Below are 20,796 nucleotides of genomic sequence, written 5' to 3' on the forward strand. Positions count from 1 at the left end.
TCTGTTATTTCCACATGACCAGTTAGTGACAAGATACAATAGCAAGGGTCAACGCAGTATACATAGAACATATATATATATATATATATATATATATATATATATATATATATATAACAGATGTTAATAAAACAGATGAACAGTACATGAAAAGAATGGAGATGCTACATGTTCCAAACCTGCTCCCAGACCGACTTAAGTTTTTCAAGAACTGTGAGAATAGAGAACCTCTATTTAATGAATAGAGGTTCATATATTATGTTCCAGCCCTGTGAATAAATGGTGAAGACAGGGTTATTTTGTTTCTTGATTTGGAGCAAATGTTTAAAATTATTCAAAGTTCAGCTCAATCCGCAATTCCCCAATAATGTTTAGGATATTGACATATACCACATACATTACACATACATTTATTGACTACACCAAATACATTCCTTTGACCTCTTTATTACACTCTGCAGAACAGTCAACACTTTGTACCACACATCCCAGCTCCCTGTTTCAATTCACACACACACAAAGTAGAACACCAACAGCAGATAATGAGCAGACCTTGGCCTAAAATCTCTCTCCCCCACAACACACTAAGGCAGCTGCTTTGAGACAGGAACATTATGACCTCTGGTAGCCACGACAATGGAGTGCACGTACGATATCTTCATCACGCGACATTCCAAGAGGATGAGGCACTGCCCCGTCTAGATGCAGCGGCCTCCATCTAGTTTTGACCAATCCAAGACGAACCCCAGTCACGCCCAATATATCAATATATAACCTATGTGCGCACTCTGTTTAAGCACCTCTTTTTCTGTGTAGCCTTCTGCATAGAACTAGAGACCCATGCATGTCCAATTGCTGGACACCGCGTTTTCCTGACCTGTGACCTCTGAATAAACTTGCTTAATTTCAACTTGAGAATGACGACTCCTCTCCTTTGATTTCCACACGCAACAAGGACCATTGAAAAAAACGTTTCAAATTAAGATCAGTCATACACTAGTTCGATAAGGTATAATACAGTACAACATCCTGGAACTATACTAATGTGACTTAATGGGCAAGACAGAACCTGCCACTACAATCCATGATCATAATCCATGAACCATGTGGGGACTCTGGGGAAGAAGTCAAGTCAGTAACATGTATGAGACATTAATGTGATGAAGAGGAAGAGGAGGAAAGAGAACCTCCATGGGGCGTTTGTTCCCAGACAATCTGAGTCTTGACCTTTAGCAGCATAACAAAGAACTGGTGCCGGCAGACCTGAGCCAGCTCTATGAGCTTTATCATAAAGGAAGGTTTTAAGCTAACCCCTATAGGGGGTCGGCCTCCTGAATGAAAACTTAACAGGAGAAGAGTTTGAGAGCTTGATAGTTTTGTGATCGAGTCTGCAGCTTTTCCTCTAGGCCTACTTAAAAGCAAGATCACACTTTCCCCACTTCCATTTGCCATTGTTATTTATTATCTGACCCAGAGTTGTGTGTCCTCTCTCTCACGCCTGTACATCAAACTCATTCTCTCTCTCTCTCTATCTCATTTATGTGAGCAGGAGCCAAGCTGAGCCTTATGACCAAGTGAGGACAGAGAGGTGACAGAACAGCCACCTACGAGTCTCATCGACAGACGTCTGCAAGGTACAGAATGCAGATTCTAACTGCAGCTATTTGACTGACACCAGCTAGTAAAATACAGAAAACCAATGAGAATGGTGTAATGATGGAAGCGCTGAAATGCTTCCAATAAGTGCCTAATTTCGCCAAGCAGATTAAGAAAATGGCCCAGCAATAAATGTTAGATTACAAATATAAAGTAAGTATACTCTCCCTCCCATGTATATGGATCTTAATGCCTTACTTTAAAACAATACTAAGACTGAATAATTTGACAAATTAATAAACAAATAATTTGGAAAAATATTTTACAAGAAATTTAAATGAATGAGTTTTGGTCGGCCAAAACAAGCAACCTGAAGATGCTACTTTGGAAATGTGTTACTTTTTCTGACATCTTTCAGACCAAACAAGTAAGAATTATTTGTAGGCCTCAACTATACACACTCAGTAAGAGGCAGAACAAATCACAGGACATGGCCCCTCTCAATGGCTTCACCTTGTACTGTCATTGTACAGTAGTGATTAGGGCGTTTGAGATAAGAAATCTCAGAGAAAAGAATGACACTTATCGGGAACAGCAACCTTTGAGACTGCATGCATTGCACCACGTTGATTCAGCGTCCTCACTGAGCAATCCGTGGAGATTACTGCTGTCATAATTGTTATCAGGAGGACCTCAGAACTGTGAGCTGGCAAGAAGATTAATTGCTGGGGTTGCATGTTTTGCAAGACTTTACAGGCAACTGAGCAATCAACTCTTATGACAGGAGCTTTAAATGGGAGAAACTCAGAAAAATAGTTTATCACTTTGTCAACAGACGTAAGGCATGTTCCTACAATTTTAAAAGGGGGAAATTATCATATTATTTTGGGGTAATTCACAGAGGGCGGTGCCACTATTGGGTTTGCGGGCTTTATATGGACTGAATTTAAGACAAAATAAATTCTAAGTTGAAACAGTGGTGTCCTGAATGAAGAACTCATTTCAGTGGTTTCTGCTGCAGTTATGCAAAGTCAGCGAATATACATGATGGGATTAACTGACACTCCACTAAGAAAAGTAACTTCTTTGTTGATGATCAAAAACCAGTATTATTCAGTGAACACCAAACAGCAAGACAGATGTGGGGTAATTGCCTGGAGCTGATAAATATTTAATCAGTAAATTCACCATTTGATCAGGTGCTGACTGAGGTTCATAGGTCAAGTCATTGTTCCAGCTGCCTCCATGACAGAGCACTGTTCTCAAATCAGCAGGGGAGGTTATCTCAGCTGTAAGCAACACCGTGGAGCTCTCTCTGTCACACACACACGCACAAACTTCAGAATGCTATACCGCAGCCTACTTAACTGTCGTGATGTTGTTTTGCAAAGTCACATCTGTTGGGGTCGCTTCTGCTTTAATACAGATATTTGGACCGAAGCCCTGGTCATAGTGTGTCACTGTAGGTTGCATGACCCAGCGGGTTGTACAGCTCAACAACAAAGCAAGAGAATCAATCCTGAACTCAGATAACCTAAATCACTCGAGGAGCAAAATGAGGCTGATACACAACCTCCAGGAACTATTGTTTAATTTAGAAATAATCCACACGCTCTCACATACACTCACATAAGCAGACAATAACAAGGATGTGACTTCTGTGCCAACCAACGAGCACTGAACTGTTGTGCTGACCAGAGATACCTTACATTATCTTACAACGTTTATGAGGCTCTGGAGCAATCTGCTGCTCTTAAGACCTCTCCAAAGATAAGGCCGTTTATTAAAGTGCAGAGTTAAGTGCTGGCATAAAAAGTGCATTTTTCTGATGCAACAGCAAATCTTACATGAAAAAGATTGTGAACACACAATATTATGTTATTCTATTGAACAGGTCACAGTGCATGCTGTTCATGTTCCCTCAAACAGAATACTGCCAGAGGAGGATATGTTACAAATGATGGTAGAAATGAAAAGAGATTGAGACATATTGTGTTATGCTGGTCCCAAATTTTCAGAGAACAATATGTATTCTTCTTATCTGATTGCAGTATGTAGTGGAGTATTCATATACATTAACAGTATTTAAACTGTGCCAGTTTTATACTATAGAAGTGGGGTTTTTTCTTCTCCAGTAAAATTTGGTCTGCTTTTGTTTTACGTTCTAGCCTTTTAGATGTATTGTGGATTTACACAAGATTTAAAATTGGCAACCCTTTTCAAATATTAAAAAGGTCAAGTTTGGGTTATGAGGACCTTTCTCGAGACATATTCACTATAACATGACAAAGTGCTTGTCGAACACTTGAACACAGGCCATCAGTATTTTCAGCAAACACCAAATGAGGGAACATCTTTTTCACCCTTCACCCAGTAAAGAGTTCCACTACTGGATAATGTTTGCATGTTCTCAAACCTTTTTATTGTTATATGTAAGTGTCATACTGGACCTTATAGAGGGATTTTGTATACTATCGACCTAGGCTATCTTGCACTGTTTGGCTACATTTGGATGTACAATGACGATGTTTTGGGACATTTTGCATTTCATCAAATGGTCATTAACTGCATGTCAAATCTAAGGTTTTTTGACAACAGACATCAAGCATCCACCACCATCATAAATTAAAAAGGCAGAGTTGACTCAAACCTTTAACATTGAGAACCTAACATGCAGGGATTTCTATCATTTAGTTGAGTGCGTAGGTATTGAGTTGATCATCTGAGTTTCAAGGCCTGTTTGTAATTCTAAAGCTATCATTGCCCAAGATGTAGAGGTCTTTCACCCTGATACTAGAACCAAACCACCCACACATAGATCAAACAAGGACAGGATGGGGAGATAGATGATTCATACCTGATTCCAATCATTGGCAAAAAGCTACGCAGAATCCCCCGATATTTTTGGTGCCATTAGTCAGTGCAACATACTTACCATTAGATGATACATAAGACAAATGCTGTACATGAGAGAGTAGGGAAATATATGTTGAGTAATGAAGAAAATTTGGAAATCCACCAAACACCACATTAAGGCGGTGAGTAGAAAATCTTCCCTCAATTCTGGGCAGCTGATATTTCTCAGAAAGGTCAACTACTTGTTAAGTAAACTAATCATGTTGCCCTAGTTCTCCCCTCGTCTGCCCTCTTGTGGTTAAATCCCTGGATAAAGAGATCAGGACAGAAGCCAAACCAATATAATATACAATTGAAGCCATGTGATCTTACTCTGTGCACATATTCAACTTTATACCATTTTGTGAACGCTTGTAGACAAGTAAGATGTGTTAATTGACTTTGTCGTAGACAGCAGTCAACAAAGAAAGTCTGATAAGACACTGTGGCTCCGGGACTCAACAAAAGCATCATTTAGCAGCATGGTGCTAATGCAGCTCCCAGCTGTGAGGCCTGGGGGACAGAAAGTGTTATTTAACACACCACAGGGAGCCTCGCTTTACGATTACAAATGCAAAACACATGGGTTGTCAAAATAAACCCACTGCGACTAAAAGTTGTGAACACTCACTTTAACCAGAGGAGCTTACTGGAGTACAAGTCACAAAAAGAAACAATAATGTATAGTTTATAGGTATAAGTTACCTTGAGTTTAGCATTTTCTTTTGATAATAATTGACTATTTGATGATAGCTGCACAGCCTCCATTAATCTTGAGTGGTTTTCTTGTAGTGCGTGTGTTGAGCTACTGGATGTGTAAATTCGAAAAAGTATCTATCTACCCACATACCTCCCTCCCATCCATCTATCTAAATATTACATTTCTCTGTGACATATGCATGCAAATGGCTGTGTTGTTTCTACACAACAGTGTAAAACGCTTCCTCTTTAATGTACTGTAGACGGTGAGGGAGAGTTCAGGAACATCTCCTGCCAGCAGAACACTGACTGACAGAGATGCATGGTGCAAAGGAGAACAATTGAAGTTTATCGAAAAGGAATTCTAATCTAAGAAGCTTCCTTTTAAGTAGAGGTCACAGAAATTACTGTGACTTATAAGTTGTGGACAGAATGAGAGGTGGATCTATAACCGTCTTGAAGCCCGCGTTAAAAATGAATGCCCTGTAACGTACCTTGACAATTTTTCTGCTGTTGCGTAAAGCAAAAACAAGTGGACAGTGGTATTTTACAGTGATTTGTGCTTTTGAGTGCAATACAACATATTAGACACCTGGAGATTCACAAAGAGCTACCAAATCAAATGCACCGACACCTCATAGTGCACAAACTCCATTTGATATAAGCTGTCGTCGTCACTCCAGATGCTTGTTGATGGAAGTTAATAACGCATTAATATTGGAAAATCTAAAAATACATAAATTAAGTGTTTCATTGTTTCTGTTTTCCCCCCTCTTGTGGATTTTTTTCAGTACTTCAACATTGAAAGCAATATGTTTATACATATATATATATAATGATAAAAAATATATTTTCATATTGTATTATAGATATTATGATTTTTATCTGATCTCTGTGACGTTTTATTATCACACAAAAACCACTGAGAAAATATTTCTTCAAAGATTTGCGAGGGAAGTGAAACGTACGAGGAAACATGAACGCCACATCCGTGTCGGCCAATCAGAGCTGCGTGTTCATCGTCAACAGGAAGCGGGGGAAGCGTCCCTGGATATGTTGCTAGTGGAGAAACTCTTGCATCTTTCTGCCTACACAGTTTCGCTGACAAGCAATTATCAACTAATCCATAAAACCAAAAGGGCGAATGAGTAAACGATTAAAAGTGTGGAAGGTAAATACATTCACCAAGAAGTTATTACTCAACCATTTAGCAGCTGGAGCTAGCTAGACTGCGGCAAGCTAATGTTGAAGTGGCTTATATATTAGCTTCTTCCCGTCCCTCGCTTCCCCTCGCATAAATTACTGTAACACGATTTTCTAGTCCATTTGTTTCCTTTACAAATAATGTGAATGTTGGTTTTGCTGCCGCACAGGTTGTCACACATTCAGTCATGTGTAGAGTTTAATACGCCCTCGTTTATTTGTCGAGCCAAACACGAGAAGTTAATATGTTAATCTGATTAGCTGAGCACACTGGCAATCTTTGGTTTTTGCTCTCAGAAAGCTGGGCGCACATTGCACCTCCCGTTGTTTTGCCATTCATCCTCTTGTGTCTCTACAGCAACCATGACTGCAACCGCCCCCTTGGGAGGCCAGCTGATCCTTGAAGAGGAATACGATGAGAATTATACACCTTCTGAACAAGGTAATGTAGGGGTACAAGGCACAGATGATTGTACATATGTATGTATGTATGTATGTATGTAACATGTGTAGGAACTCTCCAGCCACAGCCAAAATCGCTATCACCTCATAGGTGTTACATTCACAAACCCACAACAGTGTATGCTATGTGATACTGTAGGGTTACACTTAGCTCTCCTCACATCCCTCCATTTCTTTTTCTCACTCATCAGAGATTCAAGAGTACGCAAGAGAGATTGGCATTGATCCTGGCAGTGAGCCGGAGCTCCTGTGGCTGGCCAGGGAAGGCATCGTTGCACCATTGCCTCCAGAGTGGAAGCCTTGGTAAGGAAGGCTGGGTAATGAAGTCCCAGCAACATGCTCATCTACAGAAGTGTCATTGTGTATGAGACAGAGAATGCTGCAGTAGTGAACCACTGTCTAAATCCGTATGGATATGGTTTGATGTTGCAAATGGTCCTGGTGATCCAAGAGGAGACAGCTGCAGTGAAAATCATAGTCTCTTACATTTTTTTATATTTATGATTCAATGAATTCACACTCAGGTTAAAATGGATTTTAAGGATGTAAACTCTAAATAGTTGCACATTCATTACATACAAAATAATTAAGCAGCTGTAATTCTTTATTAACCAATACATTTAACAGATATGATTATATAAAATTTGTATATAGAATTGGTTCAGCATTTAGTTTCATGTGATTTTGCAACCTCTAGTCTCACTGTTCACCTACCCATCTCCCCGGCGGTCCTGGGCCATTTGTCTTTGGAGGTGCTGAAATAACCCCCCCCCTTCTCCCCCCTCTTTCTCCCCCACAGTCAGGACGTGACAGGGGAAATCTACTATTTCAACTTCTCCTCAGGCCAATCCACCTGGGACCACCCCTGCGATGAGCACTACCGCCTCCTGGTGGCCCAGGAGCGTGAGCGCACTCAGCTCACTGCAGCTACAGGAAGCATGGGGGCAAAGAAGGACAACAAGAAAAAGAAAGAGAAGAAGGAGAAGAAGGAGAAAAAAGAGAAAAAGAAGAGAGAGCCAGTAAAGACTTCCGGAGTGAGTTGTTGTTGTATTTGTTCACAGTTTTAATATTTCAGTTTTTTCTGCTACTGCTACATGGGGAGAGCAGAAGAAACTTCGACATATGCAAAACATAAAATAGTGTAATATTAATAAGGTTTTGTTTATTATAAGACAGGGGGTTCATCTTTAATAAATATCAAAAGTAATGAAATCAGTTCAATATTTTTACACTGGTGAGTATTCATTGCTAACCTGATGCAAAATCTTTATTGGAAAGATGTTATGGGAAACAGTCTTAGTTCATCCCTGACTCAGACTTGCTTTCAACAATTCCATAATCAACCTCTGTTTGTAAATTGTATTAGTTATTTATTGTAACATTTTTTGCAGTTTGAAAACTCTTGATCGATTTGTTTACTTCTTTGGCTGTTTCTCTTTCCCTTTAGGCACCGACCTTGGGATCCTTACCTTCTCTCCTGGGGGGCCTGGCCCCTCTGAGAGGTCTGGACACCTCCGGCCCTGGCCCACTCTCCGGATCTGCCCCTCCTCTTCGAGGATCCCTCAGCAGCTCTGGTGGGCTGGAGCCCCTCAAGACTTCCCTAAGGGTAAGATCCTAGTTCTCTTTGACAGACCATTTGATTCAAAGTACATATACTGTACTTACATTGCCTACTCTGCTAGGGTCCTAGAGGTAGTGGGGTGCCTAGTGTTTTAGGCAGCAGGCAGAATGAGAGGGTCTCCCTTACTCTGCCCGATTTTGATGATGACGATGACAATAACAACGACAAATTCTCTGAAAATGAGGTACAGTGCATTCTGAAGATGATGAACATTTCTTGTTTATCTGCTTTCATATTTTAAACTTTTATAATCTTCTATTTTCCAGCTGAGTCCTCATGGTTCAGACAGGCTGTTGAAGAATATTCACCTGGACCAGGATGCCCTGGGAGGAGGCCTTCAGTATGAGGTAGAAAGAAATATTTGCTCTTTGCAGTACTCATCCTTTGTGACACATCATTGTAGAAGAAATCATATATGGAGAGAATTGGCTGAATAAGATTAACCTTGCTTGCACTGAATTACTTCGGTAGAAAATCCCCCATTCATTGCCTTCTACTTGTGATATGACTGATGATGATTCAGTTTGTATGATCATGTATTCATTCCAGAATTGTGCAGAAGTATTCAATGGTGTATCAGCCGCAGTGAAACATTTTTTTCTCCTGTTGCTGCTCTGCGGCTGGGACATGTCCAGGCTCTTACTTTGTCTTCCTCTCTGTCCTGCTGCCTTCTACTGTCACTGTTACTGCTTTGCTTTCTCAAACTAAATAGCAGAAACACCTTCAACTGTCCCCACTTGCGGGCATCCGAAACCATGTCAATGAGGAGGGTCCAGGTCCTATCAGCCCTGAACCTGGAGACTCGGCTGAACACTCAGCAGAGGATTTGAATGAAGTGGAGGAGGGTGAGGAGTTGGAAGATGGGGATGCTCAAGGAGAGAGGGGGGAATATGAAGGAACAGGCGAAGCGGAGGAGGGAGGCAGGAGGGGGCAAGGGGAGGAAGGACACCGGAAAAGCAGAGAGGAGGGGGATGAAATGGAGGAAGCTGTCAAAAAACAGAAAGAGGAGAAGGAGATAGGGAGTGATGAGGTAGAGGAGGAATGCTGTGAAGGTGAGGATAAAGAAAGAGATGAAGGAGATGGCAGAGTTACAGAAAATATGAGGTGCATTAAGAAGCAGAAGAGCAATGCGGGAGAGGAGGATGACAGCTTTGAGAAGGTAGAGAGGGGCCTCAAAAGCCAGGATGATCAGGCCAAAGACAGAGAGGAGAATATGGAGAGTTTCGTGGAGAAGAAAGAAGAGATGCAGGGAGAGGTGCAAAAAGTAGATGGAGAACAGGGTTTTAAAGAAGACAGCGACGCAAACGTGGAGAATTTCTTTAAAAGTGATAAGGATGAAGGGAACAAGGAAGAGGACAAAAATGACAAAGGCAGAAATGAGCTGGGTGGAAGCATCAATGATGAAGAGGGGCAGAGTGGAAGTAAGGAAGAAGAGTCAGAGGTGAATAGCGAAGGAGAGCAAGAGAAGGAAAAGGAGGAGGAGGGTCGTGAGAGCGAGGAAGCTTTAGAAAGATGGTCCCTGAACCTGACGGGGAGTGACAGGGACATAGAGAAGTGTGCACTGAGCGAAGGAGACACAGAGAGGGAAGGAATGAACGTTGAGGCTGAATCAGATGCTGAAAAATCCCCAGCCGCATCGGAGAGTGAGGCAGACGCTGTGGAGGTTTTGGAGACAGAAACGGCTCAAGTGCAACTGGAAAACCTAGGCCAGAGGATGATGTTGGGTGATGTCAAAGCGCTCACCCAAAAGAGAAAAACTATGAAGACTGAAAAATGCCTCCTTCCAGAAGAGGTATGGTTCGGTGTTGCCTCTGTGCCTGCTGACTACCGCTCCCATCTGTACCCAGTCACAACCTGGCTCTGCTTTGACCTCTTCAAAGCATGCATGGGTCCAGGGCAGATCCCAGAATCCAACCCCACTGCCTTAGGGGCTGTCTCGTCCTCTGCCTGGATGTCATCACCCACATACTGGAATATAAATTGGTCAAAGGGCAATCTATCAGAGCCCCTCAGGACTGGGTTGGACGGTTCTGATCCTTCTTCCCATTGGCAGTGCTGTCTGTTGTTGGTAGTCTATCTGCTTCTACACTGGCAATTGATATTACAGATTGCCTGCAAGCTTACCTGCCTTGTCTTTGTGTACATATACACGCCGCTTCTATCTCGTGCTGTGTGTGTTTCTGTGTCTATTTGCAAAAGACAGTGCGCTTTGATATTCAGTGTTACTGCAGTTTGGTCACTTTGTTGTTGTTCATTCACAGCTGTTTCCTTGTCGATGAATGTGTTTGTGTTTTTCTTACTTTAGGAGTCTGAGACGGATAAAAATGTTGAGGAGGATTCATCCTCCATTGATGTCAAGGTAGATATGTCAAGCAGTGTGACACCCATCCATCACCATTCATTCATTTTTTCATTTACTATTCATGCAGCTGTTGATTCTGTAATGTCTCGTAATGGTTCTGCCTTGTCTCCCAAAGCTTTTGGATATTGTGGACTTGTCTGGCGCTGTCAGTCCACTGGAAAAAGATGAGAGTCAGGGAACTAAAGGCAATGAGGAGGGGGCAGAGACGAAGGTTTCAGAAGCTGCCAACAGGTTTCTTATTGTTTAAGATTTTCTTTAGGTAGAAGTTCTTTCTCTTAAAGATGTTTTTATGTCTGACTGTAGAAATTATGTGGAGTTTTAACCATTGGGAATAGACTTGTGAAAACACCAGTGTTACTGTTTACCCTGGTATATTAGATTTCACAGTGAGCAGCTTTACTTGTTAGCTGCACTTGAAGTTGTGTGCAGTATTTAATTACCTAGACTGTGATGGTCCACTTCTCATATGAACATAGAAGTTGTGCACTGTTGCTTATGTACAGCGCTCTGCATTGCTCTCTCTCCCCCAACACACTGACCTGTCTGTGGGTGTCGGGGACCTTCAAAACATCCATTACGTTTTTACCATCTTTTAACACCAAATCCTCTTCATCTTCGTCGGCCAACTCTCCTCTGATTATGTAACAAGACCCTGTTACTCTGTAATGTGATGAGTGACTATCTCACTTTTTCTACTTTATAATTGCAGTTTCTTACTAAGTATTGATAACTGGCGATGTGGGTGCTACCACTGAAACATAATTAGAACAAAATTACTTTATGAATATAAAAAGTTAAACAGACTGTGTGGCTGGTGGGCAAGTTATATAATCATGGACACAATGTAACACAATGTAACCCAACAATCCTATCTTGGTGTCTATAGAAGAATAGTAAGTGTTTAAATTTAGATTTCCAAAAGGTGTGAAAATTTGATGAGCAAGTCAAAAGTAGTGGCAGTGGATAAAATACCCACAACTTTATAGATTAACATGGTAAATTAGTTTCCATATGTTTTAACATTGAGTTCTTCCTTGAACTACTATAACACTCCGTCTCGCTCTCTTTTTAGGTATATGCGGGCTAAAGATGGAGGAACCTCTTTAGCCATTAAAGTTGACCGACTCGTCCTCCACCAGTCCAGCCCTTCCAGCTCCTTCTCCAGCCCCTCCGACTCAGAGCGAAGTGGAGTCGAGCTCCGACCCAAAGCCTCTCTGGGGCTCCAGAGGCCTGGAACCGCTAGAGGTCGGACGATCCGCACTTCCAACACCAAACCTGGAAATGCTGAAACCCCCTTAAAAAACCGTGACAAACCACTGGATGAAGCGCCAAGCTTGAGAATCAGGAAAGACAGAGAGAATAAAGACAGAGAGGAAGATGAGGTGGAGAGTGAGTGGGAGGGGACGAGTCATAGAGAACAAAAAGAGAAAGAAGGAGAGAGGAGGAAGGCTGATCAGGAGGTAGAGGAGGAGAAAAAACAGTTGATGGGGGAGAAAGAGAAGAGGATGTGTCTCCTCCAGGAGGAGCTGAGTAGGGAGGAGGAGGAGGAGGAGAGGAAACTGAAGGAGGAGAGTGAGGAAAGACTGAGGTAGGCATCGGGAGCATGTTGTCGTCACCACACGTTCACTGCTTTATCAGATTACACCCCACCCACAAATCACATGTATCCTCACATAAGTCCACACTTTATTCAACAGAATTTCTGTTTATCAGAGTTTACCCATACAAAGATTGTATACTGTACTTCCCACTGTTATTATCATGCGTGATATGAGGCAAATACACATTAAAGTGATCAAATGTTAGGTAAATAAAGGCGCTTTAGTCAGGTCTCACCTAGGCACATCTTCATTTGACTAAAATGTGTGTACATAACATGTCTCCTCAGGGCTCTGCGGCAGCGTCTCCTGTTAAAGAGGAAAGAGGAGGAGGCCAAGCTCACTGAGGAGTCTGACAGGATGCTGGAGGAAACCAGAGAGTCTATCCAGAGGGAGAGAGAGACGCACAAGCACAAGCTCAGGTCAGACATGCACAATAAAAAATAAAATATGCACAATAACAAATAGAGCAAAGGTGCACTAGACTCTAGTTCACCTCTAGTGACTAGAGCATCCCTCCATCCATCCATTATCAATACAACTGTGGGTATTGAGGGTCGCAGGGGAATGGAGCCAATCCCTGCTGACACCTACAAACTTTTGTGTAACAGAGTTATTCGAATCTTGACTACGTAGACTGAGTCAGAATTGGATAAACTACTATCCCCTAGTTGCAAATGCCATCCATCCATCAATCCATCCATCCATCAATCCATCCATCAATCAATCCATCCATCAATAAATCCATCCATCCATCAATCCATCAATCAATGGTCTGTACAGTTTTGCTTGGGGAGTTGGAGCCTATCCCAGGTGACATTGGACAAGTCGTCAGTCAATTAAGTGTCTCCAATTAACCTAACCCCAATCTGCATGTCTTTGGACTGTGAGAGGAAGCTGTAGAACCTGGAGAAGGTGTTGTGAGGCGACAGTGTAAACCACTGCACCACTCTTCCACAGTGCACTATAGAGCAGGGGCTCCAAAACAGCAGATAAGTCAAAACAACACAATCTTGCGAACCCCTCCAGGGGTCCCGACCCCTAGTTTAACAACCACTGCACATGCACTGTCCAAATGGGTGTGTATGACTTAATTATGGTCTTATTTATTACTACACATGCAGTAATGAAACATTTGAGAATTTCGACTGAATAGAATAAAGCCTTTCGAAAACAGCTACAGTTTAATGAGTTCCCCAAAATAAATGTGTGTGTGTGTGTGTGTGTGTGTGTCTCTCAGGGAGGAGAGCGAAGCCATCCTGAAAGATTTGCAAATAACTCTAGAGGAAGAGCGAGCAGTGGAGCGAGACAGGCTGGAAGCCCAGAAGAGACAGGATGTTGAACTCCTTAAGGCTGAGCAGGGAGAGGAGCTGGAAGCAGAGAGGAGGAGACTCCAAAGAGAGCGAGAGGAGAAACTGAACTCTCTCAAACAGGAGGTAAAAGAGGATGATAACCTGACTCTTATTGTCATAAAAATTTTTTTGGGCTTTATACTTTCCTGCATGACTAATAATAATGGGACATTTCACTTTAACTATTTCAGCTAAACACAAATATTTGGAACAACAAACACAGAGCAAATAGCCTGACAAACATCAGAATGTGCTGTTGCTTCTGTAGAGGGAATCAATAGAATTAAAGCAGTGATTTTCAACCTTTTTTGAGCCGCGGCACATTTTTTACATTTACAAAATCCTGGGACACACCACCAACCAAAATGACACAAAATGACTGTCTATGGCCTAACACAGTACATATAATACATATAGTTAGTAATATAGTTTCTAAATGCATTTACACTCACACTGGTTGAAAATCACTGAATTAAAGTTCAGTAAATGTTCACAGGGGATTCATGGAGCGTCTTGATCACTGCTGGATGTTAGAAGGTTGGCATATTTACCTGGATCCCTCGTTTGAAGGGAAAGGTCTACAATACAACTCCTACACCAAAATTAGCGAGTATACGCAGGTTGTTCTCCTTTTAACTCAGCAACAATCGAGGGGCTCTCTCGCCTCACGTTTCGATCACTACAGATAGGAGCCAATAGAAACCTGCGTCTACTGCAGAGTCAATGATGAATTTATCCATTCCCATTGCAGACAAAACCCAGATGTTACTAGGTCTTAGTTTTTGACCAAATATCTTGTGTTACAGAAGTTTGTGAACAGTGTTGAAATTAAGTTGTGAAATCAGTAAATGATTTAGTTTATTCTACAAAGATGTTATAAAAATGGCTTGACATAATTATTGCTCACTTGGTGACAAGTTATATTTCCTCTTTCTAATATTTATATAAAAAACAGCTGTAACTACCGACATTTTGATGGTAAGTGGTGGCGCTTGACTTTAGGGACAATAAATGATCTGTCTAATTGTTTCTGTCTCTGTGTTTGCACCATTTTACTGTGTAAAGGTAAAAAGCAGAGATATGGGCAAGGAGCTTTTGATGAGCACACGATCTGAGCAGCACCTGACAGACTACCAACGAGATGTGAGAGAACACACACACACACACACACACACACACACACACACACACACACACACACACACACACACACACACACACACACACACACACACACACACTTACAAACACACAAACACTGCACAGAGTTACATCATCATCATGTGGAGCACTGTCTGAATAGGTTCTAAGGCTTTAATTATGAGTGAATCAGTGGAACATAATTTGTTCTGCTCTCAGCTGACCTCTTCTTCATCTGTGTAGCTCACTGGTCTGCTCAAGGAAGTGCGGGAGGCAGAGCAGCGCGATCACGAGAGGAAGCTGGAGAAGCTGAGGGAAGACCACAAGAGAGAAATGAACAACATCAGAGAGAAATACCTGGATGAGGTCAGAAGATGTTTTTTTGTTTTACAGTCAGCTGTTGCATTTACCTATCACATACAAGTGGCTATAACAGGAACCTTTAGATGTGTTGAAATAATTAATAGCTAAGCTAAAGGAGAAATGTCTATCCTGGCTCCCTACAAAGGCTGTGTGGTTTGTCCTCATCTCATATTTACACTCTGTTAAAATTTAACAAATTAAATATAAAGTGTTAATAATGAACTTAAAGCAGCCATGAAGTTGACACATTTATGCTTCCTGAGTATAGGAAAATATATGTTTTATTTGTTTGGGGGGTTAATGGATAAACAGATGAGCCGAGCAGCATGATTCCTAACTGAGTCCATAGAATGTTTGCCATATGGTAAATAAAAGAGAGGTGTGTGTGTGTGTGTGTGTGTGTGTGTGTGTGTGTGTGTGTGTGTGTGTGTGTGTGTGTGTGTGTGTGTGTGTGTGTGTGTGTGTGTGTGTGTGTGTGTGTGTGTGTGTGTGTGTGTGTGTGTGTGTGTGTGTGTGTGTGTTTTCCAGGAGACCATACAGCGAGAGCGCTTGCAGTCCACTCTGCAGGACGACAGAGAGCACCTCCAGGCCTCCCATGCTGTCCAGCTGGAGAAACTTCAGCTGCAGCTCAACACTCAGATACAAAAGATGCAGCTCACACACTCACGCAAGGTGAGGCGGCACAGACACGTATATTAACTTACGATGATGAGCCTTTGGGAACATAACGACACCTTTCAAAGTGCCAGTTGCTCAAAAAGGACTCCTCTTCATGTCTAGTCAGATCGAGGAATACATTTTTAGTCTTGCAAATGAAAGCATCAGTGAGAAATTAGTATTACAGAAAGAATAAATGTCTTATTCTGTTTTGTAGGAGTCTGAAATGCAGGATCTGGCAGATCAGTTGGAGCTGAAAGTCAAAGAGCTGAAGAGCCAGGAGGCTATGCTGCAGATCAAGGTCTTAGATCCCACACTTTCATGTACGATCAATCAGTGATACTCTTACCTGAACCACGTGGAATAATTAGCTCTTTCTTATCAGGTAGTAGATCTGAAGAGAAGGAGGAAGAAGCTCATAGACGAAGGAGAGGAGTTGGACACAGAGATAGAGGTGTGAGGCCCTACTTTTTCTCTCTATTTTATGCACCCAACCCCCCCCATCAAGAGTATCAACCTCTCGTGTGTGTGTGTGTCTGTGTGTGTGCAGGCCTTACCCCGGCTGAACCAGGAGAGAGACCAGCTAAAGGACCAGCTGGAGAGGATGAGAGAGGAGAAACATCAAGCCCGAGAACTCGTCCAGAGAGCCAGGGAGGAGCGGAGCGAGGCAATCAAGGAAAAGGAGAGGCTGAGAGGGGAGAGGGACAAAGCCAGAGATGAGAGCAGGAGAGTGAAGGAGGACAAGGAGAAACTGGAGAGAAAGGTGACGCTGCTACATGAGAGATGCGACAGTCTCAGCCGCAGAGTCAGGTACAGTTCACCTTCACGAGGAGGAACAAACAACAAACAAACAACTATCTTGACTTAATTTATTGTCCTGCTTTTCAGTTAGTGGGTTAACTACAATAGAAGTAAAATAGAACCCTTTTAAGACTCGATCAGATTTGAGTATTGTAGAAAAACATCATCATTCCTAAGAGTTCATTAACAGCAGACACGTGTGACTGATAACAATGCCGGCTTGTTTGCATTTTGTGTGTCCAGGGAGTTGGAGCAAGGTGAAGGTGCAAGTACTTCCACCAGACAGGAGCCAAGGCAGGTCAAAACTAAGGGAGAGAAAACCGAGATGACGGCGCCCTCCTGTGACAGGAGAGACTCATTACTGCATTTAGAGGACCTGAACGGACCTCCTCTCTCCCCTATACCCGACAGCCAGAGCAGCGTGGACGAGTAAGGAGAGATATAGAACAGAAAAGTAGTTATACGTGCTCATTTAGTATTTACAGGGTGAAACAATTCTGTTTTTGTCTCCGATCAAAACAGCTGTCTGATTATAGCTTTATTTAAAATTGAAAATAATTATTTATTGTGGGGTTGAATGTTGGAGGAGGTTTAAAAATAATGTCAAACATTACTTGTTTGCTAAATAAAAATTTTAAATAATAACTAGTTTATTGTACATAAGAACACTGTATTAATGAGAATCTATGAGCCAGCGTCACGCTGTATATCCACCTTAAGCCTACATTCATACTCCTCTGTGTCCAGGTTCCGACGCTACATCTCCTCACAAGGCACCTCCATCCAAAACACCAAACTCTTCCTGCAGAGGGAGAGCAGCCGGCTGACTGAGAGACAGGCAGCTCTGCGGGCGGCCCAGACCGGCTCCTCACAGGACCCGAACCACAACACCAGGGAGACTGAGGAGATGACTAGACGCCTCATGCAGGTGTGTGTGTGTGTCTGTGTGTTTGTGTGTGTGTGGGGGGGGGGTAACGCCCACCTTCTACAGAATGACAATTGGCGGGATTACTGGTGAGATGGGGTCCGTTAAATACTGGTCGCTTTTTTCCCTCACTTCGTCAGGATGCCCAAAATATGATGGAGCTGCAGCGGGCGGTTCAGACAGGGAACTCGCTCCTGAGGAGGAAAGAGGAGCAGCTTCAGCAGCTAGAGAGTTCGATTGCTGAAGAGGTCGGTGGCACAGTGTTCTTTGCTCTCTGTGTGGCAACATTTGTGCTTCTAGTAATTTACTGAGCTGAATTTAGGTGCACCAAAGTCAAATATGACTTTCAACTTCATCACTAAAACGAATGTGAAATTGTATGTATTCATTTTTGCTAATGTTTGTAAGATTTCCGGTCACTGCTAACAAAACCAGCTGGGTCACAGTGTCGAACCTTAAAACCTTCTCTCTTTTCTTTCCTTCAGCCTCTGTCAGAGGATGTGTCTCGGCTGGCGGGAGAGAGGAAGGTGACCTTCGATGTGACCGAGTCGGACCTCAGCAGCACTGTGGACCCACCGGTCGGGACAGGTAATACACACTGGTCACTGAGTGTAGAACACAGAAGCATTCATTTATTTACGCTATTTATATTCAGATCTCTGACGTTCCATACAACTGCCTTAGAGAGTAAACGTTTTTCAGCTGCAGCATTGTAGCGAGACCCTCTCTGTCATCTCACCTCTACACCTCTCTCTCTCAATAGGAGCTCATCCCACGGTCCCGGCCAAAGTCCAAGAGTTAGCAGACTCCCTGCAGCAGATCTCAGGCCAGCTCAACACTGTTCTCAGTGCACTAGTTTCATTAGCTCAGTGGCCACAGAGTGCCACACCTTACACAGCCTTCACTTTGCCTGTGTCACAGCCTCTCTCCGTGCCAGCTCCCACTCCCACCTATAATCCAGTCGCGTCCCACATGCACACCCTGGGCCACAGCTCTCTAGCCCCACCTCCCCCACTGAGGCACTTGAACCCTTCGTGGAGCTGGGCGACTGGGAGCTCTTCAGCCAACGCCGTCTACAATGCCCCCATCAGCAGCGGGCTGAAGGCCTCTGAGGATCTCTTCAACAGCCGGTGGAGCCAGATTTTTCCTGGTATGATCCATTCTGCTTATAAATGTATGGAGCAGCAATACATTTGTAATTGATTGTTAAACCTCAACTGTGGCTCTATTCTTCAGGAGCAGCTGTGGACCCAGTTGCGTCCAGCACCATGAGGACCAGCTCAGCCTACTCAGCTTACACTCCTGTTAGGTAACTTGCAATGCACCTTTCATCTTGATTACAGTGTCTATACACGTCCTCTCTTTCTCAAATCTACTTACTATACGTAACCTGTGTGTGTGTGTCTCAGTGAACACAGTCCCAGCCTGCGGTCCGTGCAGAAGTCAGCAGAGATCGATGGTAAGAGGCTGCAGGGGATGATCGACGGCAACAAGAGGTGGCTGGAGACGCGCAAGAAAGACCCCAGCATGTATCCTAGTGTCAAACATATACACACACAGTTGTGTCTCCATGACTTACATTGATTTCCTGGCGACTCTTACCTTCACTATGTTGTAAAATATATAAATATAAATATTTGATAAAAAAACTAAATTTAGATAGAAATAACTGAATACATTTTATTCTTGTATCCATTTTGCACAAGTTTATTTTAAAAGTCTCCCTATTATGGGACCTTGTCTTCCTTATGGGGACAAAAAGCTAGTCTTATTGTAAATCCCGTTTTTAGGTTCAGGGTTTGCGGGGGATTGTGTGTGTGGTCCAGGTATTACTCATATTGTGGTGAAATGTGTTCAGACTATCCTCTTATAAGTCCCCATTATGTCATTAAAAATCATTACATTTAAAGGTGAAGACATTTAAGCAGGTTATAGTCAGATTTCACCGTGTGTGAGAGAGTGTGTGTGAGAAAGATAAATAGATCAATTAAGATGAGAGAAATCTTTACATTGCATTTTTTGCTACATGTCAGATGATATTGTCACGGTCATTTGTCTTTAACGTCACTTTTCCAGACCTCTATTCACTCGCTATCAAGCTCCGTCCTCCAAGAGCAGCCTGGTCCAGCTGGGCCTGGACGATAACAACCAGATCAGAGTCTACCACTACTGAGGACATTACGCACTGTTCAGTCAGGTCGTTGTGTCTGCCACTGAGGACTTTGACTGACTTTAATGACTCTGTCGGCTCTGAGCTGTGACGTTTACATGCAGGGCTTCACATGAGTCGTGTCGCATCTGTGATTCATTCCTTTTTAAATAATAAAAAAACTACTTTCAGTGTAAAGGTTTTCAGGGAAGGTCCGGCCTCCTCTGCTTTGATTGGAGGAAGAGCTGACAGAAGAGGATGTGGTACGTTCAGGGAGCCACATGTCACGGAGGCCTGAGGACTTTTATCCCCCTGATTGGATATGGCTGTGTGCAACAGTCCACTTCTAACACCATGTTTACAGATTTGAGCTCCATGCCAGACCTGAACTTTAAAGAGATTGTACAAGAAAGAAGCACACAGACGTCGAGGAAATTGCGTCTTTGGTGGAGAAATATTTGTTAGTGCTCGATGTTGGTTTCATCTGTCGGATATTGTAAGTGGTTTCGTAGTTTCTCCAGAAACCTCAAGCAAGCTTAATATTTGTTTCTTTAATATGGCCCTAATACTCTGTTGTAGAAGTCAGACAGGAGTTGGTTACTTTATGTTGGACAATCAAAGATACTCATGTACATGTCTAAATATGAAAATGTCATGCGTCATCTTGAATATATTCATCAGCACTAAATAGAATGATTTTACAGATGCACCGAGGTCAAGTTTTATGGCATCAAATGTGACACCTTTTGTAATAATGCCGCTCACTTTGTAAATTACTTGTTTGAAAACTGAACATGTTTTTAAAATGTTTTGTCATTTCAGGTACATAGACAAAAAATACTTTGTGCATAAACAATATAGTGTAAATTCTGTATTTTTTTTATAAAGTATTTTAATAAATCTAGTTTTATATATATATGTACCTATAAATATCCTGTTTTATTGATTTTAAGCTAGTGCTATCGTTGGCCTC

At 42.4% G+C, this 20,796-nt stretch overlaps 1 protein-coding gene across 2 annotated transcripts; it reads left to right on the forward strand.

The window, feature by feature from the left end:
- The first annotated feature begins 4,416 nt into the window (after positions 1-4,416).
- LOC128439810 (centrosomal protein of 164 kDa) lies at positions 4,417-20,745 on the forward strand. 2 transcript variants are annotated; one of them, XM_053422233.1, is made up of 26 exons: positions 4,417-4,634; positions 6,752-6,835; positions 7,047-7,158; positions 7,655-7,889; positions 8,303-8,461; positions 8,538-8,660; positions 8,743-8,823; positions 10,782-10,835; positions 10,954-11,069; positions 11,911-12,426; positions 12,727-12,858; positions 13,677-13,872; positions 14,854-14,931; positions 15,172-15,294; positions 15,820-15,963; positions 16,166-16,249; positions 16,334-16,402; positions 16,499-16,758; positions 16,993-17,178; positions 17,497-17,677; positions 17,815-17,922; positions 18,160-18,262; positions 18,438-18,824; positions 18,911-18,983; positions 19,084-19,203; positions 19,751-20,745. In XM_053422233.1, exons 2-26 carry the CDS (start codon positions 6,757-6,759, stop codon positions 19,845-19,847), a joined length of 3,816 nt encoding a protein of 1,271 aa, XP_053278208.1. In that variant the 5' UTR covers positions 4,417-4,634; positions 6,752-6,756; the 3' UTR covers positions 19,848-20,745. The 2 variants fall into 2 exon arrangements, with proteins under 2 accessions (XP_053278208.1, XP_053278207.1); XM_053422232.1 differs by lacking the exon at positions 4,417-4,634 and adding an exon at positions 6,212-6,361.
- The last annotated feature ends 51 nt before the right edge of the window (positions 20,746-20,796 follow it).

The sequence above is a fragment of the Pleuronectes platessa genome, chromosome 5 (assembly GCF_947347685.1).
Source record: "Pleuronectes platessa chromosome 5, fPlePla1.1, whole genome shotgun sequence".
NCBI classification, from domain to species: domain Eukaryota; kingdom Metazoa; phylum Chordata; class Actinopteri; order Pleuronectiformes; family Pleuronectidae; genus Pleuronectes; species Pleuronectes platessa.

Coding starts and splice junctions, on each gene's coding strand:
- LOC128439810 (XM_053422233.1), top strand. CDS start 6,757: ATGACTGCAACCGCCCCCTTGGGAGGCCAGCTGATCCTTGAAGAGGAA. Junction 10,836..10,953: donor CATCCTCCATTGATGTCAAG/GTAGATATGTCA, acceptor TGTCTCCCAAAG/CTTTTGGATATTGTGGACTT. Junction 18,984..19,083: donor TCAGCTTACACTCCTGTTAG/GTAACTTGCAAT, acceptor TGTGTGTCTCAG/TGAACACAGTCCCAGCCTGC.